The sequence below is a fragment of the Lontra canadensis genome, unplaced genomic scaffold, assembly GCF_010015895.1.
Source record: "Lontra canadensis isolate GAN:19392208 unplaced genomic scaffold, GSC_riverotter_1.0 scaffold124, whole genome shotgun sequence".
Lineage (NCBI taxonomy): Eukaryota > Metazoa > Chordata > Mammalia > Carnivora > Mustelidae > Lontra > Lontra canadensis.
In genome coordinates, this window is record NW_022631118.1 from 3,410,520 (window position 1) to 3,437,264 (window position 26,745).

Below are 26,745 nucleotides of genomic sequence, written 5' to 3' on the forward strand. Positions count from 1 at the left end.
ACAAATCAAAATGTTAATAATAGAAACCTAAAACTTCTTTTTCCACATCATAATAAAAAAATATTTTTAACAGTATTAATCCAATAAATGTAAATCTGTGAAATTTGTAAGAAAAATGTTTTAAAATGCAATCCGCTCTATGTAATATGTAGTGCTTCTGTTTGTTCTGTATGTATTTTATTTTTCAGTTGGCACCAAAAAGGAGATTAGTATGCAGAAGAAATCCATATAGGATCTTGGAGTATTTGCAGCTTAGCTTAGAAGAGGTATGTTTCCTGCATGTTACCTTTTCAGCTCTTGGTCTCAGGGTCCGGACAACCTGTAATGGGGTCCACTTGTAAATGCAATTCTGTATGTAATTCAGTAACTATATAATTCAGTAACTGAGTATTCAGTAACTAAACATTACAAATAGGTATTGTAATAACCATAGGCACCTTCCAAAGTAGGTCTGCCTAAATTTCACTCCTTAACCTTCATTTCATCAAGTCTAAGATCTTGGGGGTCCTTCCTATATCATGAGATACAGCTTATATATCATACCATTCACCCATTTAAAGTGTACAGTTCATGGTTTTTAGTTTTCATAGTTTCACCAGCTTTTAATAAGCCAAGATGCGTGCTTCAAGTCATGTCATGGCTGCTAATTATATAAATGGATTCTAGATATTTCCTTCTGCAGAATTACTAATACATGTCTCTTAATGGAATAGCTACATTCCCAAAGGTTAGCTAAAAGTGACTTTCTAAAAACAGCATCATAAATTTTCCCTCTGATTTGGAGTTCCTCTATCCTGTGTTCATTTGTTCAGTCCCTCCTCCTTTGCTTATGTTTACACTGTGCACAGAAATGTCCTTTTTGCCCTGGAGAACTGCACCCCTTCCTCAATCTCATGTGCTTCCTCTCCCAGAATGCTCCTGCTTGTCTTGGATGGCTCTTGCAGTCGCTAGCACTGTTCTTGGTAGAGATGAAGGTCTCAGGAAGTACTTGTTGAATGTGTCCACATTGGTAACTTTGTGGGTGCATTCACAGAGAAGTAGTTGTATCTCCATGTTTTCTGGATTTCCTCGTCTGTACTTCTTTCCTTGCAATGAGACCAAACAGACTGTGGGACCCAGAAATGATGTTTGGAATTATTTACTACATCTCCTTTTTCTACAAATGCACCAGCTGAATCTGTTGTAGAAGACAGTAACCACTAGCCACATGTGACTATTTAATTTAAAAGAGAACGAAATGCAGAATTCTGTTTCTCAGTTGTGCCAGCTACATTTCAAACACTCAGCAGCCACAGGAGGATAGTGGTGACTGTATTGGACAGTACAGGTGTAGAACATTGTCACCATAGGAAGTTCTGCGGGACAACACTGTAGATTCCCTTCTCTAGGTGCTTGAGCTCTCTGGGCCTTGATTTCTTCTCTGTATAATGAGGGTTATGGAATGCCTTGTTCATAAGGTCTTCTGGGAATTAACTACACCATGTAATGGGCTCAGCACAGTGCCTGATACATAGTAAGTGCTCAGTAAGCGTTAGTGCCTGCTTTTCTTGTTATCATTATTAAATTACTTGTAAAAGCTATTAAGTAGCTAGTTAGAACCTTTTCTTTTGCAATCAGTATTTTGCAAAAATGTTCACTGGGTACTTACTCTGTGCTGGGCACTGGGCTAAGTACTAACAATACAGAAATAAACAGAATATGGCTCTGGTCCTAAAGATGGCCCAGAAATAATTACATTCCATGTGGTCTGTGGATTGTGCCAGTGTTGCTTCTCTGGTATCCTTGTACCCGATGTCTGATGTCTATCAAGTGCTTAATAATTTCATTTGTTAAATGGGGGCATTCGGGGTGTGGAATTTGCATAGAAACTGGTGGAGTCCAAAAGGACGTGAACTAGCTGGAAAGCCTTCATGGAGTTGGTGATATCTGGAGATGTGAAAAGATAAATAATATATTGCCATTTGGACACTGGACAGCATAGACTCCTTCATGCAGCTCAGCCCTGGATGACAACAGGAGGGCTAGATCATGAGGGCATATCTACAAGTATCGACCAGGGTTCTGACCCGGTCTTGGCGGTGCTGGGGCACTGCAGTGGCCATGTCAGGGAAGGGCAGGTACTGGAGCTGGCATCAGTAGGAGACTGATGGAGGGGTGAGGAGGAGGCGGCAGCAATAGGCAGAGAGGGCATTTGGTGTCAGCCTCACTGTTCCAGGAGGTGACTGGTTGTGTTCCATGCGATGCTTTTTACTGACAAAAAAAGGTGTCACTGTCTGCTGCTGTCTCCCAAACACTCCTGAAGAAAGGCAAGAATAATGGGAGGTAGATGAGGTTGCTCTGCATTCTTGGAAGCCGCTTGGTTCCTGAGGACATTCCACAGAGGTCTTGCAGTTTTCAGATTAAACCTCGCTCTGCCTCAGTTCTGTTTTGGCAGATTGCCTCTGAATGAATCACCCATGTTTGGTGCACCACTTATACAGTTTAATGTGTTTCCATAAATGCCCATCAGGAACACAGGCAGCCCTTCTCTGGTGATTCAGAGCAGTTTTTTCTGGAGCTTGGGAATGATAATACCACAGCTGACTTAAAGATCTGTCTCTTAGAGATCTGTTACTGAGAACTGTTTTTCCATTATAACACTTTGGGACCCAGCTAGATTTAGTGATGACATTAAAACCATCATTAAACTCTTCCCTCCACTTTTGCTTTGATAGTAAAAAGCTTACTAATGAGATCTCAAGGGACATAATCACCTCCCTCCCCAGACTTCCCCCGTCTTCTGATGATTTAATTCTAAATAAAGCCAACTCAGTTGAATTAAGATCCATTCCATCTGTAATAAGTGCCTATGAGCAGTTTGTGTACATTCATAAAAACCATTTATTTTAGGCCAATAAATATTAATGAGGCATTGGTTTCATCAGTTCTTAGGAACATTTGTTTACTGATAATGGAAAGTTTCTGAAGAACTTAAATTCTAACAAATACTGGGAAGGAGTCTCTTGCTTGGCAAGGAGAGGCTTGAACTTTTCCAGGCTACAGTATCTAAACAGTTTTTTATAAAAGGAGGGGAAACTAAAATGAATTGAGCAGTTAGGTACTCTGCATAGACTTTAAAATTTTTATGAGACTTCATCTCATTAAATCTTTTTTTTTTTTTTTAAGAATTTATTTATTTATTTGACAGAGATCACAAGTAGGCAGAGAGGCAGGCAGAGAGAGAGAGGAGGAAGCGGGCTCCCTGCCAAGCAGAGAGCCCGATGCGGGGCTCGATCCCAGGACCCTGAGATCATGACCTGAGCCGAAGGCAGAGGCTTAACCCACTGAGCCACCCAGGCGCCCCTCATTAAATCTTTAATAAGGCGTTTTCTGCCCCATTTTGTCAGTGAGGTAGGAGAGCTTAAGTGATACTTGCAGGGGGCTTGCTGTTAATGACGATTTCAGCCCAGCTCTGCCACATCCCAGAGTTCATTTTGTCCCGTTCTGAACCAAGAAGTGATGGCTGGGAGACGTCGAAAGGAGAAGCACTTGACTGTTGGAGAACCCAGGTTCGTCTCCTCCAGGCAACTTCTGACCACCATTTGTGTGCATCCGAGAAACAGTGGTACTCTGTGTTAGAGAGTGGTGTGCCACAGGAAGACCAAAGGTAAAAGTAAGATTGTCAGACACCTGGGAAGGCTGTCAGGTAGCTGCAAGGGGCTGTGGGGCGTGCAGCATCCACGTGAGGAGAAAGGAGCTGGAGAGCCAGGCCTGCAGAGACACTGCCGGAGTCAACGGGGTCGATTCTCTCAGCACAGGCACAGAGCAAAAGCCTGTGTTAGACCCTCTCCTGAGCCAGGGGAACGGCAGGCAGAGTTTCTGCTCTCACAGAGTTGACTTTCGAGCTGGAGAGGTGCGTATAAGAAAGATCTTTTCAGACAAATGTGTTCTGGGTTGCCTGGGTGGCTCAGTGGGTTAAGCCTCTGCCTTCCGCTCAGGTCATGATCTCAGGGTCCTGGGATCGAGCCCCACGTCAGGTCCTCTGCTCAGTGAGGAGCCTGCTTCCCCCCTCTCTCTGCCTGCCTCTCTGCCTACTTGTGATCTCTCTCTGTCAAATAAATAAATAAAATCTTTTTTTTTAAAAAAAGTGTGTTCTGAAGAAGATGATCAGGATGGGGGTTGCTTAACAAGGGTGGAGGGGAAGACCTCTCCAAGAAGTGACGTTTGCGTCTGGGGCAGAATGTGCCAGATACTGGAGTAGCACTTACAAAGGTAAAGGCAAGAATGAGCCTACTGTGTTCAGGGGCAGACGTGGAGCCAACATGACCAGAAGGAGTAGTGGTCAGATCTCCAAGGAACTGGAGGCTGTGGGAAGCAACGTGCCATAAAGCCATTTGGAGGGTTTTAGTCGTGGGAGCCACGTGACCTTCATGTGGGGAAAAGATGACTCCAGCTACTATGGAGAATGCGTGGAGCAGAAAGGCCTTTGAGAAGTCCAGGCAGGGAGTGGCGGCTGGGACCCAGAGAAGCGGGGTCACCTGCATCTTTAGAGAAGCTCTAGGTTTAGATCAGAGTGGAACTAAAGTGGTAGTTCTCAAGCCACTTTACTCTATTAAAAATTATTGACGATCCCAGGAACATCTTTATGTGGGTTATATCTGTCACTGTTTGCCAAACTAAATTAAAACACAATTTTAAAATTTGTTCTTTAATTCATTTTAAGATAATGATGATAAATCCTTTATACATTTACATAAAATTTTATTAAAAATAACTACATTCTTATAAAAACAGAACAAATTCAGTGAGAAGAATGGCAGTTTTCCCCTTCTGCCAGTTGCTTGAAGGTCTGGCTTTATAGAAGTCAGCTGGATGCCCACATCTGCTTCTTTATTCAGTCTGTTGTGACACCACGTGTCTTAGAGCCTCTGGAGAGAATGAGCAGGAACAAGGCAAAGAATGTGTTCTTATCATGAAGCAGTTTTGGCCTGGAGACCTCCTGAAAGGGTCTCGGGGACTTCAGGATCCCCAGACCGCACTTTGAGAAACACTGTTGTAAAGAGAAATGCCATGAGATAGGAGAAAATGACACCGGGTGGGCTCAGGCAATTCCTGGGGATCACAGAAGTGTTTCCTTAGCAAACCTTATCGCTACTTGAAACCCCCTACACCTCCATGGCCTGTGCTCACCTAAATCCTCTTGTGGTTTGTTGCTGTGTGTGCTTGGGGCAGTGAAGAAGTATGCTTGGTGAGCACCAGTCATCAGTACCATGCTGTTGAACAGAAATGCGTAGGCTTGGGGCGGGGGACTGCATCTCTTGTCACCACACTGTGTAAGAAGGCCCTCATCTGTGCCAGGTAGAGGCAGCAGAATGGTTTTCGTTTGGTTATAATCTTCTGTCCTCATATTTATAAAGAAAGTACCCCAGTTTTACTGATAACCACCACTTAGCCACTAGGACACACCACTCTCGTATAAGTCTGCTCAGGTGTAAACATGGATCCTATCCCCATCTACAAGTATAGTGAACAGTGCTTGGTGGCATCAGTGTTTGGCATTGTCTTACTTTCATCAGAAAGCAATTGGGGCACCTGGCTGGCTCAGTTGGTGTAAAGTATATGACTCTTGATCTCAGGGTTGGGAGATCGAACCCCACGTTGAGTGTAGAGATTATTTAAAAAAATAAACATTTTTTTTTTAAAAGCTATTTTGGAGCTCCTGAGTGGCTCATTCAGTTAAGTGTCTTCCTTCAGCTCAGGTTGTGTCCCCAGGGTTCCGGGATCAAGTCCTGAATCCTGCTCTCTGCTCAGTGGGGAACCTGCTTGTCCCTCTGCCTCTCCCCCTGCTTGTGCTCACTTTCTTTCCATCAAATAAATAAGATCTTTAAAAAAAAAAAAAGGCTATTTTAATTTCCATCTAAGTGTGATTTTACTCAACTACAGCTGACTTTGCTTTTCCTCCTGCCTCCCCATGCAAGTAAAACATTACTATATAATGAAGTTCATGGAAAGTTAGGGATTACTTAATGGGAAATCACTTTACAAGCGAGGGTGACTGAAAAACTCATGTTTTGTTATGCAAGCCAAATTTATACTGCCCACTTTCACAAATTTCTATGTATTTCTTCCTGTAAAATTTTTTTCTTGGTTTAATATGGTTATTTAATTTTGCAGAGGAAAATCTAATGAGGAAAGGTTTCTATTATTACAGCTATTTACATCATTTTTCAGTTTAGCTATATGGTTTTTAAGGGGAAAATACATGGAAAATACACAAATGCTTTGTTTTTTACTGATTTTTAATCAATTTGTGACTTTCATATCTTCTTATACTTTTTTAATCCTTAAAATTTGCATGAACCATTTATATTAAAAATATGTGATCATTTTTTGAAGGTGATTTAAGGACATTAATTTATACTTGAGGTAAAGAAAAATCAATCTGTAAAATAATTTCTCAAGAATGTGGGATAGTTTCTAATGGACATTTTCTGCTTGCTCTGTTTTTAGGCCTTTTTCCTGGTCTATGCTCTGGGATGTCTGAGTATTTACTATGAGAAGGTAAGATGTTATATCTAAATAAAATCCACTTAAAATTTTCCTGGTGTTAAAAGCAGGCTGTAGTAATTTTCATATTGCTATAATACAAACTTACCTACCTTCACTGAATGAAATTGGAGTTAAATTTTTTCTCTAGGTTTAGGCTTTGGGCCCTGAATTGTGATTTTTTAGGGTGAGAGTAAGATTTTATTTATTTATTTTAGAGACTACAAGTTTGAACAGGGGGAGGGGAGAGAGAATCCCAAGCAGACTTCATGCCAAGTGTGGAGCCTAGTGTGGGGCTTGATCTCACCACCCTGGGATCATGACCTGAGCCAAAGTCAAGAGTAAGACGCTTAACCGACTCAGCCACCCAGGCACCCCCTGAATTGTGATTATTAAGACAGAAGCCAGGTTTGACTCTTTCAGATTGAATTTCATTCCCAGATGCTAGGAGAAGAACAATATCTTAGATAATGATCAGGAAATTGGCGTCAGAACAGTACTAAAAATTACAACTGCCAATGTTCAGTGCCTCCTTTGGTAAAAGCTTTGTGTTGGGTACCTTACAGGCAGTACTTCTGATCCTTGCCTCTGCCTCGTAAGAATTCTACAGATAAGGTAACTGAGGCTCAGAGGAAATAAGTAACTCAGCCAGGGTCACACAGTTAGTCTGGTTAGAATTAATACTTGAAGCTATATGAAGGTATCTCCAAACCTGTGATTGTGTACTGTAGACTGCTGCCCTCGGAAGAAAGTTCCACGAGAAGCTGATACCATTGCTTACCTTCTTGTAGAGACCTTGGGGGGCTGGGCACACAGGTAGAAACGGAGACTTCACTGTACATTTTTATGCTTTGTGAATTTGGACCATGTGAATATAATATCTATTCCAAATAATTCAAATGAATTAAAAAGAGAAAGGTCAGCAGAGCAATAAATAGAATGGGGAAAGCATACTTTGTTTTGTTCTTGGGAGTGCATAATTTTATCATTCATCAAATTCCAATTATATAAATTATTTTCAAGAGTATTCCGGTAGTTTGAAATGGGTGATGTTTGATGTTTGATGGGTGACTCATTTTCCCAGATGGTGGCCATTCTTTTTTTTTTTTTTTAAGATTTTATTTATTTATTTGACAGACAGAGATCACAAGTAGGCAGAGAGAGAGGAGGAAGCAGGCTCCCTGCCGAGCAGAGAGCCCGAAGCGGGGCTCAGTCCCAGGACCCTGGGATCATGACCTGAGCCGAAGGCAGAGGCTTTAACCCACTGAGCCACCCAGATGCCCCCCAGATGGTGGCCATTCTTAACCCACCTTGCCTCCTCTCCTGGGCCTTAGTTGAAATTCTTGAGAATCTTCCACTGCTACCTAGAATCCTCAGCCTCTGTAACATGATGGGCTTTCCATACTGGCAGTTCAGCCTTCCTTATGAGACTGTTGCTTATTACGGGAGTGCTGAGTGTTTCCTTGCTTTGGAATTTAAAAGCCACACATGTATGGAGTTTCTACCTTAGGAACAATTAAAAGAAGAAGAAGAAGGAGCAAAAGAAAGGAAGAAAAAAACTATATTTCATATTTATGGATTTAAAATCTCAGGCTGAGACAAACTGAGCCGGTTTCATTGACTGAGCCTTAAACCATCCGGAGAATTAAATGTTCCCGGAACCAAGCCATTCTCCATCTCTTCATATCCTCTGTTAGGAACAGAATTCTCTTTAAAGCAGTCACATTATTCATTTGTGCCATGAGATAAATTCTCTAGTTCCAAAGACTAAATGGGGCATCTTTTTTTTAAGCTTTTACAAAATTATGTTTTGGTTTCCTGAATGTGGCCTGACATACAGTAGCTACTCAACTTGGGTCAGTGAAATGTTTGGGACATCCTGCCCTCCAGCTTTGGTGGACTTGTCGCCCTCAAGCACCTGACATTTGCTCACTCCTCTCCCTGGAGTGTTCTTATGCAGCACCCACTGCCGCCCCCAGTCCCCCCGCTGCCCCAGGATCCCCCCATCCCAGCCACCCCCAGTCCCCCCTGTTGCCCCTGGTCCCCCCTCACCGCCCCCTTCCACTTGGCTGCTTCCTCCTCATCTCAGACGTTGCTGTTGCATGGCGGCCCTTCCCAGAGCAGTGCTCTCTGATGGAAGTGAATATAAACCTCAGACAGGAGCTACATGCTTCATTTTAAATTTTCTGGTAGCCGCATTGAAGGGGTTAAAAGAAAAAAAGTCTTATTATTTACAGAGTTTCTTGAACTCAGTGTATCATTCTTGTGCTCCTACCAAGTCTTTGAAATTCAGTGTGTATTTTCCACCTGAGGCCCATCTCCCTTCTGGCCTGTGTCTGGTGCTGCCATACTGGGCAGCACAGGCCTAGATTCTCTGTTAAGTCCCTTGGTCATGGGTGCTATGTGTGTTTACTGCCAGTACAGATGTCAGTTCACTGGCTTGATGACGAGCAAATACATACATAATAATGCCCTTTTTTTTTCTTTCACCAACGTTAGGAGCCTTTAACAATCCTGAAGCTCTGGAAAGCTTTCACTGCAGTTCAGCCCACATTCAGGACTACATACATGGCATACCATTACTTCCGAAGCAAGGGCTGGGTGCCCAAAGTGGGACTTAAGTATGGGACAGATTTATGTAAGTACTTCCTGAATCGGTAGAATGCTGGTTCTCAGGGTGAAAGCTGAATTGGTAATAAGTGCTGTTGCTGGTTTTTTCCTAAAATGATACCTTCATTTTGGCTTAGATAAAAAATATTTGGGTTGGGGTGGAGGGTTTGTCCAGAAGGAATGAAAAGGAAGTCTAAGGGGAAAGCCTGGAGATAGAAGCCTGTAGCCCCAAGTATTCAGGTTTTCTTCTCACCTGCTCTGTAATCTGAGAAAAGAGTTTTATATCCCCCATTCCCCTCCTCTCATTAGCCATGTGATTGTGTGATACAGGGCAGTCCCTTATCCTCTAGGCCTCAGTTGTCTCATCTGGCAAGTGAGAATGATCGTACAATCCTAATAATCCCACTGATGCTTTGTTGACCACTTACTATGTGCCAAGCATTTTAAAATTCATTATCTCATTTAATCCCTAAAGCAATCTTATGCAACTGATACTCTTATTATTTAATTTTTTTTTCTGATTATGGTTGTGAGAGAATAGGTCATTTGCCCTAATAGTTTCCAGGGTCAGCAACTTAACAGAGCTTGGCTTTGAATTCTGAAGCCCAGGCTCTTAGAAACTGTCTCCTCTTATCTTGAAGGAAGGATTCTGGACCAGATGAGCACTTCAGTCAACAGATAATTACTGAGAGTCTTCTATGGGCCACGTGTTCTTAGGGGCCAGGAATGCAGAGGTGAATGAGACTAACACAAAGCTGCCTTGATGGAGCTGCTTGCATTCTGGCTGGGGAGACAAATAAGCCAATAAGTAAATGTATAATGTAATTTCAGGGGCTATTACATACTAAGAAAAATAAAACAGAGTAAAGGGATAGAAAGTGAAGGAAATTAGTTAGGAAAAGACTCTGAAAAGATGTGACCACAAACAAAAATGTGACCACAGTGAGGGAACAGGTCACTTGAGAATCTGGGGAAGAACAGTGTAGGCACAAAGTGAACAGCAAGTGCAAAGTCCCTCAGGCAGGAATGAGCTCGGTCAATCTCAGGAACAACGTAAAGACAGGGCGTCTAGAACTTAGAGATCCCAGGAAGACTGAAGAACATAGTAGGCACAAGGTAAAGAGCAAGCACAAAAGCCCTGAGGCAGGCAAGTCTCAAGAACAGTGTAAAGACAGTGTTTAGAATTTGGAGATCCCAGGGAGAGAGTGACGTGAGGTGATGTCTTTAAGTTGGGCTGACACAGAGCATGTAGGGCCTGGTTGTTTTTCTGGTGATTGGAAGTCTTGGGAGATTTTGAGCAAAGTGACTTGAAATGAACAGGACCCTCTGTCGTCTCTGTTACTAATGGACAGTGGGGTGGGTCAGGGACAAAAATGAAGCAGAGAGACTTAATTAGGAAAACTGAGCCCAACCAGCCCTGCAGACAGATTGGATGTCAGAATTTCATTTAAGAGGAATCAGGGATAATGCCTGCATACCTGGAAAATGATTCTAGAGCACAGGAGTGCCTTCAGATATAAATTTGGAGTTGTCATTAATGTAAGCAGCTCTCAAAGCCACCGGCCCAGGTGAGTGGACGTAGGTCCTGGGGTCCCTTCCAGCACTTGTTTCACTGCTAAGTCCCTCAAACTCATTTTCTACATCTGCTAAGTGAGGGTGCTTCCTGGATGTTTTCAGAATTATGAGGCTCAAATAAAAATATCAGGCTCTTTGAGAAATCTTCTGAGAAGTCATGGCCCTGAGGTCTTGTGAGCTGTGTCATATACTTGTTTGATGTGTTCTGAGCCTTTTTTGCCCCTTTTTTTTTTTTTAACACACAAAGCCAATTCTATCTTTTAAATTTTAAATGCTCTAAAATTGTGCTTAACCTGAAATCATAGGATAGTCTTCAGGAGACCCCAGCATAAAATACTGTGTTTGTAGATTGGTGTGTTTTTCTGATCAAGAGTCCACCTCTTTCATTAAATTCTTTAGTGGGGAAGGCGGGTGTCAGCAGTCCAAAATAAAGGTTAAGGATTTCCTAATCCTCTAAGATAAATGGCTTCTTTTGTTTCTTCCATGCCTGGATTTCAGGTACAGATACACTGACTTAGGGTTAGCACACAAATGACCAGGATTAGCTTGAGATTAGCTTGCTGGGTTTCCACATAATTGTGTTGGCCACAGTTCACGATGCTTAATTAAGTTATGTGCCTGTTTCATTTTCCTTCATTGGCTTCCCATTCTGTTCTCCTTTTCATTCTCCTGTAAGAATAGCCGTTTGGTGCAAACGCCTGGCAGGTCTTCCTCAGCTTTCTCATTGTATGAGTGAAACTTGAGTTAGAATTTTCCAGTCAACAAGGCTGCCCGGATACTTTCAGAGATGGCATGGGGCTAGTCAAAAGAGCTCTTTGGCCTCACAGCCAGCTCTTCCTCTTTACTGTGTGGCTTCAGGCAAGTTACTTCATCTCTCTGAGTGTCCATTTGCTCATCATATAACATGGATAACACCATCTTTACAAAAAATAAATTAAAAATTGCAGGGGAAAGGGGCCTTTGTTGACTGCCTTCTAAGCATACCTGAGGTATGCTCATGTATGATGACTGATGTATTTTCAATACTAAGCCATATTTGTGAAGAGTCATTTTTTTTTAATTTTTTTTTTAAGATTTTATTTATTTATTTGACAGAGAGAGAGACAGCAAGAGACTGGGGTGGGGGGGGAATGGGAGAGGGAGAAGCTGGCTTCCCGCTGAGCAGGGAACCTGATGGAGGGCTCAATCCCAGGGTCCTGGGATCATGACCTGAGCCAAAGGCAGAGGCTTAAAGACTGAGCCACTGAGGCGCCCCTGAAGAGTCATTTTTAAAACAAATCGCCTAATAGGGATGGTTGAAAGGACAGATTTTTTTTTTTTTTTTAAAGAAATGAAACAACTGTTATTTCCCAACTCCCTGGAGGCCTTTGCCACAGCTGGGTCATATCATGTACTTTGAGCTGCTTGTATAATTAATGTGAGACCAGGTTTCTGGACCAGCAGCAACATGAGGGGTGTCTTCACATTTCCTGCTTTAGCAGGGCTTCACAAGCAGTGCTAGCCTGGGATAAGAGGAACAGCTTCCTGGGGCGCCTGGCTGGCTCAGCTGGTGGTTCATCTTGATCTCGGGGTTGTAAGTTGAAACCTCACACTGGGTGTAGATATTACTTAAAAATAAAATCTTTTTAAAAAAAGAAAAGAAAAGAGAAACAGCTTCCTAAGCTTTTCCTCTGCTCTAGGCACAGGCCCTTGGTGCCTGATGTTTTTTAACAATAATATTATTTTAATTTTAAGGGCCAGTGACCAAATCACACATACCCTAGAGCTGTCAACACAGGTTAAGCTCAGGACATCCCCTCATAACTATTGTTTCTGCTTATAGAGGTAATGACCCATGACAAAGGGCCATTATGAAATTCACATCTTATCAGGAAACTCTTCCCTTGAATAAATCTTGTCAATCCCTTTTCATTCCAGGAGCAGTACTTGGAACAAATGATATGGATCTCAAATTGAGTGCAACTGCCGAGCTACTTGACCTTGATCACCCACTGGTGAAAACCAGATTAGAAACCAAGTGGGAGCCTTTCCTTATATTCCCCTCCCAAAGGTTCCCACAGCTGCTGGCTCTCATGGTGACCCAGCACCTTGCCTTGGTGCTTTTCTTCCCTCATTTTATTTAATCTTAATACTCCTGTGAGGCCTATGGCGTTCACTTCCTTTTATATGACACTGGGGAAATTATAGTTTAGAAGGGTCAAGGAAGTTGCCAGGGGTCTCCCAGCAAGTAAGTGTGGAGGCTCGCTCTGTCTGGGTCCAAGCTCCGTGTGCTTCCACCACACCAGACTGCTGCTGCTGGCCAGAAAGCTGAAAACCAGCTCCAGGTGTATATTTTTCTCTGACACATGCAGCTACTGGTTGACGTGACTGACTTAAGATCTAGTTACTCCTAAGCCTCCCTCCCACCTTGACTGAGTTGGGTCATGTAATTTCATAGCTGCCTATGAATTAGAAGTCGCAAGACAAGTGGAGTGATGGGAAACATTAGAAGCCAGCAGAGTACCAGGTTCCCAGAGACCAGAGGAGCCCTCCCTAGTCATGACACCCAGCTCAGAGGCTGGTACCTGGTTCTGTGTCCAGGAAGAGGCATCAGAGCAGCTCCTCTGTACTCACCACAAACAAAGAGCTGTGTCTTCTTCCCATGTCTTGTTCTTTCCTAAACCACTCTCTTGGCTTATTTTTCCAGTTAAACATTTTAAATATATATTTTTTTTAATTTTATTTATTTGACAGAGAGATCACAAGTACGCAGAGAGGCAGGCAGAGAGAGAGGAGGAAGCAGGCTCCCTACTGAGCAGAGCACCTGATGTGGGGCTCGATCCCAGGACACTGAGATCATGACCTGAGGCGAAGGCAGAGGCTTAACCCACTGAGTCACCCAGGTGCCCTACATTTTAAATATTTTTATTAACATTTCCACATCTGCTCACACAACCCATAGTATTTCTACATGCAACCCATGAGAATAGGGACATTCTCCTACATAGCTATAATACCGTGCAATACCTGAGAGAAATCAGGACTTAGAGTATCATCAAAATACCAGAAAACTTAAATTTCTCTCTGTTGTCCCCAAAATGTCTTTTGCAGCTATGGGGATTTTGTTGTTGTTTTAATGCAGGCTCTACTCATAGTTCATGTATCACATCTGGTGTTAGGTTTCTCTTTTATTTTTCTAGGGTTGCCATAAGAGATTACCAAAGTCTGGGGGGCATAAAACAACAGAAATTCATTTCCTCACAGCTCTGGAGGCTGGAAGTCTGCTGGGCAGTAGGGGACATTGATCCCTTGCGTCGTCAGCGGCTAGTGGCACCGGGCGTCCCTCAGATTATGGTGGCATCACTCCAATCTCTGCAAAGAGCCTTTTCCAAAGAAGGCCATCTCCCAGATTCCAAGGATTAGGACATGAATGTATCTTTTGGGGGCCACCATTCACCCCACCACAGCCTCTTTAGCTTTTTTTAAATCTGTAACAGTTTCTCTAACTTGTTTGGTTTTCATGACTTTTTTTTTTTTTTTGAAGAGTCCTAGAGGATATCCTTCTACATTCTAGATATGTTTGTTTCCTCATGATTAGACTCCAGTTCACATTCTTTGGCTTGCATCGGTGCTGTGGGTATTGTACCCCGTCAGGAGGTACTTAATGTCAGGCTGTCCCACTGTTGATGATACTAGATTTGATTAGTTGGATAAAGTGACCATTATCAGATGTCCATTGTAAAATTGCGTATTTTCTTTTGTAATTAACATGGAATGTGTAGGATAAGACTGCATATCTGCATCCCCAATAATTATAATGGTTTTCCAAATTGGTTTTTGCCCTGATCATTTTCTAATTCTGTCATTCCTTCCACATGCCATGTCTGGCTTACATTTATAAGAAGGAGCTTTCTCTATTTACCCTAAAGATACAAACGTAGTGATCTGAAGGGGCACATGCACCCGAATGTTTATAGCAGCAATGTCTACAATAGCCAAACTATGGAAAGAACCTAGATGTCCATCAACAGATGAATGGATAAAGAAGATGTGGTATATATATACAATGGAATACTATGCAGCCATCAAAAAAAAATGAAATCTTGCCATTTGCAACAACATGGTTGGAACTAGAGGGTATCATGCTTAGCGAAATAAGTCAATCAGAGAAAGACAACTATCATATGATCTCCCTGATATGAGGGAGAGGAGATGCAACATGGGGGGTTAATGGGGTAGGAGAAGAGTAAATGAAACAAGTTGGGATTGGGAGGGAGACAAACCATAAGTGACTCTTAATCTCACAAAACAAACTGAGGGTTGCTGCGGGGAGGGAGGTTGGGAGAGGGGGGGTGGGGTTATGGACATTGGGTAGGGTATGTGCTATGGTGAGTGCTGTGAAGTGTGTAAACCTGGAGATTCACAGACCTGTACCCCTGGGGGAAAAAAAATATATGTTTATAAAAAATAAAATTTTTAAAAAAAAGAAAGAAAAGAAAAGCCAGGTTTAAAAGAATGAAAAAAAAAAAAAAAAGGAGCTTTCTCTTTTCCCCATTCTCTCAGACTTCGTTTTTGAATGCCCAGGATTTCTTAGATTTCTAAAGTTTTCATCTTTCTACTTGAGAGGCATTTTTGTAAAACAATTTTATTGTTCACTCTGAAGACACTGTCATCATTATGAATACTATCCCAGGTAGCATTTTGAACCCTCACTTTATGCCAGCCACTCTGCCAACACCTCTATCTTCAATTACTACCCCCAGATGTTATAAGAAGGAGATTGAAACACAAGATGTTGTCATTTGGTCTTGACACTAAAAAGACTTGAACCTGGGTCTGTCTGATGCCACTGTTCATGCTTGTAACTTGTAAGCTATACCACCAACCTTATCAGTCATCTGAAATGACCTGATTTAGGGGTGGAGGCTGCTTTCCAGCTATGTAATGTTCTAGTGTCCCAGAAGCATGTTAGAGATGTGTGCCTGATCGTAAGTAATGATATCTGAGTGCTGGAAAAGATCTCAGTTGCCCCTTGTTCTTCATGTTGCAATTTTGGAAACTGAGGCTCAGAGATGTTAGTAACTTGCTTGAAGTCATACAACCATGAGTGGCAGAAACCGGGCAGGCAGCAAAACTCCTGAATTCAAATTCATTCCAGTACATGGTTTCCTTCCCTACACCACATCTCAGAAAGCTGAGGATTGTATGTTAGGGTATTTACTTAAATTTGTCCCCTTACACGCAGTGAATTTGAGCTGACTTGCCAAATCCTTTAACTATAATTTAAATAGGAAATATCATTGTAAGAAGGAAGCATGACCCTAGTAAATGTAGTCTAGGTGAAGGGTTGCTGTAATGTCCATGGGCCTACGGGTTACTACTCATGCTGTCAAGTTGGCTCTGAGCTTGTTGAGCCTAAGGGAAATGTGATTAGCTACAGTACTGGCATGGCCGAAAAGGAAAATTTTCTCAATTCCTCAAAGGATAAAAAGCTTTCCTGCATTGATTTTGCACTGGGGATAGTCACAAGCTTATAGATATAATTGTGTATTAGTAAAGATAATTTTTATACCTGCAGTTACATATAAACCCCAGATCTCAGAGGCTTAACAACAGAAGTTAATTTTGCATGTGCAATCCGAAAACTGGTGTCTCTGAGTCGGGGTGCAGATCAACTCCCAAAGGTGCTTCAGGAGTCTCGCCTTCTTCCTTACGGCTCCATGGTCTTCACCACATGGCTTTGAAGGTCATCTTCAAAAAGAAATAAGTACAGGCTTGGTACATGCAGGGTCTTATGGGCTAGCCTGACTGCTTGGGAGACTAAGAGACATGATCTAGCCATGTGCCTAGAAAGAGAGGGAATGAGTTTGGTAAACAGACTTGCCACAGACTTTGTGCCTCTGAAGGGTTCCCTATGCAGTTCAAGATTCTCCGGGTCAGAGTCCTTTCCCCAGGCTCTTGTGGGCACTGGCTGTTGACCTCCACAGATCGACTTAGTAGGGCAGACTCATCTCCAAATGGCCTGTATGATTACGTGACTGTTTTCCCCACCTGACTGAATTTCTTAAAAAGTAGTGATGATTCTTATTCATCTCTAGCACCAAAACTCCAGCCAGCTTTTACCTGGCGGGAGTAGCTCAGACACTTTGAATTACTTTGATTTGAAATTAATAACAAAATATTGGTCAACATTATATGTACTTTGCATGTTTAACATAATTTCACATTCTCACTCTGGAAGAGTATAAGACAAGAGGCAAGACCAAAATCACTTGTATTTGAATTTGGATTTCATTTGTGAGGGAGGGTGAGATAAAATTGTTAGGATCCTGGCCACAGATTTGCTTTACTAATTGCTTTTTGTTCCAGGGGAAGAAAACAGTTTGGGTTTTAAAAATAGATCACGGGGCATATTGCAGATTACCCATATACAGATAATTGGGTATTTATATCTCTTTAGAGAAGAGAAAATGCCAGTAATAAGATTTTGATTTCAAGTGGTTATACATTTTCTTTCTTTTTCTTTGCAGTGTTGTATCGAAAAGGCCCTCCATTTTACCACGCGAGGTTTGGAGTGATTTTTAAATAAGTTTATCGTTTAAAGGAACAGGAGGAAATTTCTGTCTTCCAGTGTAATTTTCAATGCCACAGAAACTATTACAGTCGCGTTTCTCTTGACCTATTAGGAATAGATGCTCTAAATCTGTGCCTTATACACTAACATTGTTGTACTATATGTAAAATAATGAATAGGTTATGACAAATGTGTTGTATGTAGTGTTACACTTTTAGTTAATCTATTGCAGTAATTGTTCGTCTTAATATCAGTGAGTGTTAGTATCTAAACAGTTAAGTGAATTCATGGCTTTCCTTTTTTCTTTTTAAGATTTTTGTTTATTTATTTGACTTAGAGAGGGAGAAATCACAAGCAGGCAGAGCAGCAGGCAGAGAGAGGGGGGAAGCAGGCTCCCTGCTGAGCAGAGAGCCCGATGTGGGGCTCGATCTCAGGACCCTGAGATCATGACCTGAGCCGAAGGCAGAGGTTTTAACCCACTGAGCCACGCAGGCACCCCGAATTCATGGCTTTCTTATTGGAAGAAATATTTCTGTTCTCTCCTTGTCAGTGTTGAGATGAGCCTGAAAGTTTTTAATGTAAAGCAAACGTTTTCATTAATACTTTTCCCAGTAACTTGCAAGGACATTCAGGATTAGATGATGTATGTTTTATTTTCTGTATCTTTGTACTTGGTAGAATAAGCATTATTCATTTAAAGAGGTTGATTTCATGCTGTTTATTTTTATAACGCCTTCTGTGTCTTCCAGTTACTCTGTCATTATTGAGTTGGTCGATGACCATTTTGAGGGCTCTCTTCGCAGACCTTTCAGTTGGAGGTCACTGGCTGCCTTGAGCAGAGTTTCAGTTAATGTCTCCAAGGTAACAACAACAGCTTTAGCATTCACGTGTCCCTTAAAATGGTTGGATTTTTTTTTTTTTATTAAATGTAATAGAATCATAGAAGTCATCTGTAGTAACTTCACACCTGCCAGCGAGAAGGGGCTAGAAGCTGACCTCCTCTCACATTCCCTGCCATCACCCACTCGTGCTGAGCTCCAAGAATTGAGCTTCAAAGCTTCCTGTAGTGATTGATGTAGGTGGGCCTTGCCTTCCTTCCCAGAGGTGCTGTCAGCACATGCTCAACAGTCACTCACACACATTCACAAGGGAGTCAAAACATTGGTAAATTTCTTTTCAGAGCTAGCAGATCTCTTGAAGAGAAAGGAAGGATATTAATATTTATGGCTAAACACTGTATGTGTTTTCTCACCACCATGTTGTTATCCTCATCCCTAAGGGTGAGGAATCAATCAGAATCAGATCCTGAGTGACAAAGCCAAGATCACACAGCTTATACGCAGAATTGGGATTTAAACCCGAAGTCATCCGACTGCCTGGCTTGTGTTCTGCTGGATTCTGCTGTCATCAAGATAGGCGGGAAATTTCATCTTACATCAGGACTACTAAGGATGAAAGCTTTGTGTGTTCTCTGTCATCCAAAAGTTTGCTAACTGAACACAGATTGTGAACCCCCTCTGGCTGTGCCCCAGTGCTCTTGGAGGCGCGGTGGCAGGGGAGATCAGAAGGTCCAGCAGAGGCCAGGTGGAAACTATCTTGAGTCCAGGTTAAGTTGCTTATGCATGGTCTATAAAAAGCAACTTTGTTAGAAATAGGGAGTCTATACTGCTTTTAGTACTTTTAGACCCACTTTATGGGACTTGTAGCATATATTTAATATTTTAAATACTGTGTTTATAATCCATATATTTGCTTTATTTGCATTCTCTTGCCATGTCAACAATGACTAAATGGCAGGTCCTTAGTCTAGCTGTCGGGCCCAGTCATGTTCCTAGGAGGAAATCAGTGTGATTTGTGAGTTTCCAAGAGCACACGACGGGAGGGAGTGGAGCCTGCCTTCATTTCCTGCACCCAAATTTATGTTGTTATTGTGTGGAATGTGGACATTTTCTTCATCTCTCAATAGGAACTGATGCTGTGCTACTTGATTAAACCCTCTACCATGACTGACAAAGAGATGGAGTCCCCAGAATGTATGAAACAAATTAAAGTTCAGGTAGGTAAACTCAGAGACAGACTCATGGCATCCCAAAGATTCCGTCCACCATATTGTGTCCTCTGGAACATGTGGTCCCAAGAAAAAAAATGAAAACCATCTTTCCTTGGTAACAGGAAGCCCCCGCAGAGGCCCTCTCCCTGCTGAGCCCACTCTCACTCCCCCATAATTCCTGCTGCCACTTTATCTGCTGTGTCATTTGGCTTCCATCCCCACCATCCAGCCGATGCCGCTTTTACAGACAGCCTGGGCCCTCCTAGCCTCCCCACTCTCAGTCCCAGAAACTAAAGTGGTGCTGCTAACTCACTCCCCGCCTTGAACTTCTTGTCTGGCTTCTGAGTCTTCTGGCAGGTGTTTCTCCGCCACGGCGGCCATCCTGTTACCCAGTATTAGTGACTATTTCTGCCCCTCGCACTGCCTGTGACTGCTCCCCCACATCCAGCATATTGTCGGTTTTCTTTGTCTCTCACCTTGCACCCTTTCTTGTTCGCACTGCTCTGTCCCGCTGCAGCCTTGCCAGCCAGCCTCCCCAGTGCCCATGCCTCATCTGAGCAGTTTGCCCCGCTCGCACCCTCTAGGTTAGCTGTTCTTCGAGTGCCAGCCCAGCCCACTGCTCCCTTCTCAGTGCTGGCCTGGATATACCAGCATGGTCTCAGAGCTGGTTCTAATGGTAAAGGCTCGCTTTCATACTGGCACTCCTGTTGCTGAAATGTGCTAATGGAATACCACTGCCAACACAAGTTTAGCTTTTAAAATCTTGGTGTGATTACGGTAGATGGTATTTGCATGGAAGGTGTGTATTGCTGCCTTCCCCTTAGCCGCACGTGTTTCAGTGACAAGGAATGGGAGTGGATGTCATCATTCTATAGACGGTTCTTTGTGAAATGTTGCTGTGATCCCACACGCCTAGCATGTTCTTTCATTTCTGTTCTTGAAATTTTTAGTCACCTTTTTATTTTCATTGGTTACAGGAGGTGATTCTAAGCCGTTGGGTTTCTTCACGAGAGAGGAGTGACCAAGATGAACTTTAACAATTCAACCTCAGAATTCTGCTTTATCAGCAAATGCTATTGAGTCTCCTACAGTAAGCCAAGTTCAGTGTGAGGTAGAGTCCTCTTATAATCACCTGATTATTGAAAAGTTTTAAAGGGCATAGCAGTCCCAGCACCAAGAAGCAGTTAGTATTTTACAAGATAAGATTACACAGGGGAGAAAAAAGAGCCCTGTGCTGGCCTCAGATTCTGTCCTTGGGTCAGTAACTGACTCCCGCCTGATGCTGAGCAGCTCGTCTGTGGGCCGGGGTCCTCATCTATTCAGTAAGCAGGTGCGACTAGATGAGTCCCAAGAGGACTCTTCCGGCAGCAGGGAAATTCTGTTACTCTCTGATTTTACTTGAAAATGACAGTAGTTTACATTTATGTGGCACAGTACAGTTTCCCAAACACTCGTACACGTGCGTCTCTTGTAACTCACCTCCAGGCTGTTCCTGAGAGAGTGCCAGAGAGGTGATTTGGGGATTGTAAGGCTCTGTATTCTGTTATTTAAAGGGAACAAATAATGTGTATCTCACCTTATCTAAGAACCTGAACCAATTACTCAAACGCTTAAAAATCCGTTTAATATCTGTCAAGGATTTCCGTGTCATAAAGCCTTTAAAACCTAATCTTTAGCTCTCCACGAACTCACTGATGGACATGCTTGTGTATGGTACACAACAGTATTGTACAGTATTAGAGAAAAATTGCATCGTGCTTCAGTGAACTTGTTACAAAATTTTTAAAATGTAGAGAAATAATGTATGGAGTTACATAATGAATGCAGTTAGCATTTGGTAAAACACAATAAACCAAGCCTTTTTCAAATCGCTTGCGTACCATTGAAGGTTTTCAGGGTGGTGGCGGGGGTGGAGGGGCAGATGAGCAGGGGAGAGGCCAGTATTGGTATGAGGGAAATAAATGTCAGATTTGTCCCGTGTCCAAATTCAAGACACTGGCAGACAGTCTTCTCCTTGGCACTAAATATCCCAGAAGTGGATGGTACGAGCTTGAAGCTGAGAGATGACTAAGATGGGAATCTGTGTGCATTCCTCTGGCGCTGCCAGCAGCCTGAGATGCTGCTTGTAGTTGCGTGTGTTAACGCGGTACTTCTGTTCACGGCAGGATCCTGCTCCCTCACACGAGAATCATTGTATCTGCACGGTCTCTGTTTTAAAGATTTGGCATTCAGATGAAGGAGGTTGTCCACTTTTTCCCCTGCCTCAGACCAATAATGATCATCACTTTGAAAGAGTCTCTTAGTAGTAAGTCCTTTTGCTCTTCATTAGTGATGCTAATACTTCAATATTTTTACTACCCGCTTTGCTTTCTCCAGGCTCCTTAGCAAAGTAAAAGACTTGGCTTTGAAGCAGCACCCTCTCAAAACCCTGAGGGTCAGCAAAATTTCTGGAGCCATTTTTTCCCCTATTTCATCTGTCATTGGTGGTGACGTTTCTCTCCAAGCCTGATCAGTGTATCATGTGCCTTTCTGGTAAAAACTCTACCATGAATCCTTCATCAAAGTCCTGTCCTCCTGTGAGCACTCCACGTCACATATCTTATCATCAGCTAATGTGCCTTCAAGGTTGTGGGAACTCCCTTCATGTAATGGCCACATTAAAGATGCAGAAAAGCCACAAGACTGCACAGGTATTATTTCTAACTGAAGGCTCTAGAAGAATGTTCAAAAGCATCATCTTTAGACCAGCCTCTTAGGAAAGATTTTCCTTCTTCAAGTCCACAGTGTGAATGTCATGTCGCAGCCCATGCACTCTTCAGCATTACCCAGGGGCCCTGGGGTTCTGGAATGATGTACCGCAAAGGTTTTGGTTTACATGAGCCTCACAGTTACCAGCAAAAAGAGTAGGATTAGCTTATCTGTAGATGCATTATGTCCTGGAACTTTTTTCTCACCTTCTGAAATAAACGTAACAGATGGCATGTGTTTTCTTTTTAAAAAGCTCAGGTTGAGCAAGATTGGAAATTTGTTCTGTGATAAAACCACCTTCAGGCATGGCCATGGTTCACTGGGGGAGATGCTGCTGCCTCACTGAAAACGGAAGTTGCTTCACCTACTCTCTTCAAAGTGTGTTTATGTGGCTCTTAAATCATGAACCTTCCAGGCTTGCTTCAAAACAATTCTTCACCAAATCCTCCCTCTGCTCCAGCACTTTCCAGCCCTTCCAAGGCATCTAAGCTGCTCGCTGTAGCAACATGTGCTCAGGAGCATTGCGCTGACCAGCTGTGCACCCTCCATACAAGGATTTCACTGGCTTTATAAAAGTAGCATGCCACACTCAAGAGCACCATCAGACTTCGTGGAACCAACACTTTTTCCAAGTTTGTTTTGTCACCCAGTGCAAAAAACCATACACAAATAAAGGGGGAACACATGTTTGGCCAGGATTCTTTTATATGATCACCTTTCTCAAATTATTATCACTTTTTTTTCTTCTAAGGGGATTTCCTAGGCCTTTAAAACTCACCTACTTTCTTTTTTTCTTTAAGATTTTTATTTATTTATTTGACAGAGAGAAAGAGCACAACCGAGGGGAGTGGGAGAGGGAGAAGCAGGCTCTCCACTGAGCAGAGAGCCCAATACGGGACTCAATCCCAAGACCCTGGGATCATTACCCAAGCCAAAGGCAAACACGTAACACTTAACCAACTGAGTCACCTGGGTACCCAAAACACTTACTTTCTTCATGAGCTTTTCCATTTCCGTAAGAGACATTTTTACTCAATAAAGCGGGGGAAATGATGTGACCATACACCACCATCCAAACAGCACAAGCATTGGGTGGTCAGCTAAGACTAGCGCATGCTGTGTGCTTCAGGCACTAGTTGAGTGATTTTTCTGCAGACTCAGACTCATTTTGGGGTGGGGGGATGGGTGTAGCCAATATGGAATACCATTTTTTTTTGGAAAAATTATTATAGCAAAAAAAATATTATTATAGCAAATAAATAGTGGAGGTTAAGATGGGGCAGACACCTGTGTTCATGCTTCTCCGACAACAGACTTGAGTTTCTGCCCTAGGACGAAGGTTTTGAGTCTCAGAGATGTGACCACCACACACCACCGCCACCAAGTGCAAGTGGAGGACTTGACCCGAGAGCTCTCAGTCCTGGGTTTAGTGCCTTTACAAGATCTCCAGCAGAAGTGACACCGGCCTAGAAAAACATGTGAAATCAGAAATACAGCACAGATGACTTTCAGTTGCTTCCAGCCATGCGGATTTGTTTGGTGGGGGGTTGGGAGTAGACAGGAAGCACTCTTGTAAGAACCACCATACCTACCATCCGTTAAAGCAGTTATTTGAGTAGTTGATTATTTTATGATGATTCTCTTAGCTTCCATTTTAGAGGCTGACATTTTCTGACCTCATTCCCAAAGTGAAGGGAAATAGTAAAGTCTGTGGCTTTGCTGGCCTAAGTTCTCCTGTAAGGAGATTGAGTTCTAGAAAGTGATTAGTTGATAACATTACGCTTGGCAGGGATTAAACCAGCATGAATGGGGCATAGTTTTAGGCAGGTTTACCAGGGTGGGGTTGGTTAGGTTTCTCTTCCTTTTAAATACTGTTTATTGGGGCACCTGGGTGGCTCAGTGGGTTAAAGCCTCTGTCTTTGGCTTGGATCATGATCCCAGGGTCCTGAGATCGAGCCCCGCATGGGGATCTCTGCTTGGCGGGGAGCCTGCTTCCCCCTCTCTCTCTGCCTGCCTCTCTGACTGCTTGTGATCTCTGTCAAATAAATAAAATCTTTAAAAAATAAATTAAATAAATAAATAAATAAATATTTTTATTTATTATTTTATTTTATTGGGTTTTCCTGGTGGTAGGAGTAATTCATCAATGCTCCAAAGGCTTTGGGAAGATGCCTTTTGGGTGGATCAATTTAGACTTTCAAATGAGGAACACCGAGGCCAACTTTACGACATTGCTGTGAAAAGGAGCCCAGCAGTTGGCCACTGCGGCCATTGCGTGGTGTTGGTGGGGACTAGGTGTGTGCCCCAGGGCAGCACGGGACAGGGGTGCTGAGATGCAGAGGCATGTTGTTGGGAGTGCCAGCGAGAACTCCTCTGGGAAATGGAGTTGGTGCCAATGCTGAATTGCCTTGTACTTCTGTTAGCATTTAACTGGTATGATAAAAGAAACTTAATGGAAGGAGTCTCAGGTAATAATTCTGTAAAACTAAGCAACATTGCCATCTATTGGTGTTATTTCAATGCTGAATTTCCTTTGTTAGGGGTAAAGCTTATAGGGTCGTGCTGTGATTTTTATGAGAGGGAATTTGTGGCCTCCTGAAGTGTAAAAAGAAATAGGGTGACTACTGCTATGGTCACCCCCAGGTTGGAGAGCAGCCCTCAAAACAGGCGTTGGGGACCCTGAAAGCTTTGTTTGAAAATCAAGTGAAGCACTAAGAGAAAGCATGAACTTGGTATTTCTAGCATTAACCGTTCTTATTTTATCTGAATTGTTTTGTGACATTTATTTCCTTTCCGTATTTGAATGTCAAAGCAAAATCTTTATTTTCTCCTTTATCTTCTCTAATGATGGCAAATCTGTGACCCAGTTGCCACAAATCCCAGGTACCACTGGCTGCTTTCAGATTGCCAGGTGGCCCAGGGAGTTAAGTGCACAGCCTTTGCAGTCATACCTAGGTCTGATCTCTGGTTTTCCCACTATGTGACTTTGGGCAAGTCATTTCTTCAGTTTCCCTTTTCATCTGTAAAAGAGGCATATTGTTAGTACCTACCTCACAAGATGGTCTTAAGGATCAAAAGGGAAGAAAGAGGAAGAAATTTACTCAGGTGTGGAATCCTTAATGATACCCATTAAGTGCAGCTGCTCTGATTATCAATAATTGGGAAACAGCTAGACCAGGGCAGTAGAGTCCTAAAACAGTGTGTTAAGAGAATAGGGACAAATTGGAATATTTCCCAAACTCAACACTTTTCATCTTTACCCAGTTGAAGTCTTTATGACTTCTTGAACACCGCAGAATAGTAAGCATGATTCTGTTTAAAGTGGCATCATATTCTGGGTGGGAGGTTTTGTTTTTCTTAAACGTACCTGAACCTATAGATGGAAGTGGTGTACTATGCCTTTTTTCCCCACTGAAGTTACCAAGTGCTGAAACTTTACCCAAATGCCTCTTTGGAAACAGCCCTTAAGGATCTGTAGCAAGTTTTCTAAATCTCTTTCTTATGAGTAAATTATTGGTTCCATGAAGATGGATTTGGTTTTTAGAAAGTAGACATCTTTATTTGGTGCCGTAGCTGGGGAGATTAGCTGTGGTGGTAAATCACATTTGGTCAAAAACAAACTGAATTCTGGAAGCAGTTTCCAGAGAGGAACGATGAAATGTTTTCTCTTTGGCTATTTAAAGTTCAGTGATCATTTGGGTATATGAATTCTGATGTGGTTGTTAAAAATCACTTCACTTCTTTATAATTCCTCATCCCAGTTATCCCCTTCTTCCCCCTGAAGGTATTAAAGAAGTCTTTATTGTGTTCTTTGTGTTCTTCCTGAATTCTGTACTTATTTATTTATTTTTAAGATTTTATTTATTTATTTGACAGTGAGAGATGGAACACAAGCTGGGGAAGCAGAAGCGGAAGTGGAAGCAGAAGCAGAAGAGGGAGAAGCAGGCTTCCTGCTGAGCAGGGAGCCCGATGCAGACTCAATCCCAGAACTCCAGGATCATGACAACTGAGCCACACAGGTGCCCGCTGAATTCCATACTTAAGTAGACAGAAGAGGGGCACCTGGCTGGCTCAGTCAGAAGCACACGCAACTCTTGATCTCAGGGTTGTGAGTTCAAGCCCCATGTTAGGTGTAGAGATGACTTCAAATAAATAAAGTTTAAAATATAAATAAATACAGTAGACAGGGGATGTACTTGCCTTGGTCAGCTCAACATCCCAATCTCCTCATGTCAGGTCAAGTAATATGAGAGAGAAACAGACTGACTGAGTGAATTGCCATCCACTTTGCATATAGTCTCATAAAGACTGATTGAGAAGTGGAGCCCATTTCCTAACTTAGATTCAGAAACCCTTACTTGCTTGTTTTCCTGCTCTTTCTTTCACTATTACTGTCAAAAGGTTACCATGCACTTTTTGAATAAAAACAGGAGAATTTATTTCATAAATTGTGTCTCGCTCACCTTTCTACAAATGCCCTTTCTAGGTTCACATGGAAAGATGAATTTGTTCAGCTTTAATTAAAAAAATAGCTTTCATTGTCCTGTGAATAAAAGATGCTGCCACTTTATGCTGTAACATGGAACCTCAGTTTAAAAACAGAACCATCCCCTGGGGATAAAAATATATATTTATAAAAAATTTAAAAAATTAATAAAAAAGAAAAAATAAAAACAGAACCATT

General features: G+C 42.4%; 1 protein-coding gene across 4 annotated transcripts in view; it reads left to right on the forward strand.

Moving 5' to 3' along the window:
- Positions 1–22,759, forward strand: part of TSEN2 (tRNA splicing endonuclease subunit 2) — a 42,807-nt gene extending 20,048 nt beyond the window's left edge. For 2 of the 4 annotated variants that reach the window (XM_032841495.1, XM_032841496.1), the window contains exons 6-12: positions 189–266; positions 6,490–6,540; positions 9,025–9,163; positions 17,220–17,256; positions 18,013–18,124; positions 19,230–19,319; positions 20,291–21,181. In XM_032841495.1, coding sequence (XP_032697386.1) covers positions 189–266; positions 6,490–6,540; positions 9,025–9,163; positions 17,220–17,256; positions 18,013–18,124; positions 19,230–19,319; positions 20,291–20,350 — 567 coding nt within the window. In that variant the 3' untranslated portion in view covers positions 20,351–21,181. Of the gene's footprint in view, positions 1–188; positions 267–6,489; positions 6,541–9,024; positions 9,164–17,219; positions 17,257–18,012; positions 18,125–19,229; positions 19,320–20,290; positions 21,182–22,314 lie in introns of those variants that run through there. The other 2 variants (XR_004380755.1, XR_004380756.1) reach the window with 2 other exon arrangements.
- Positions 22,760–26,745: the final 3,986 nt, after the last annotated feature.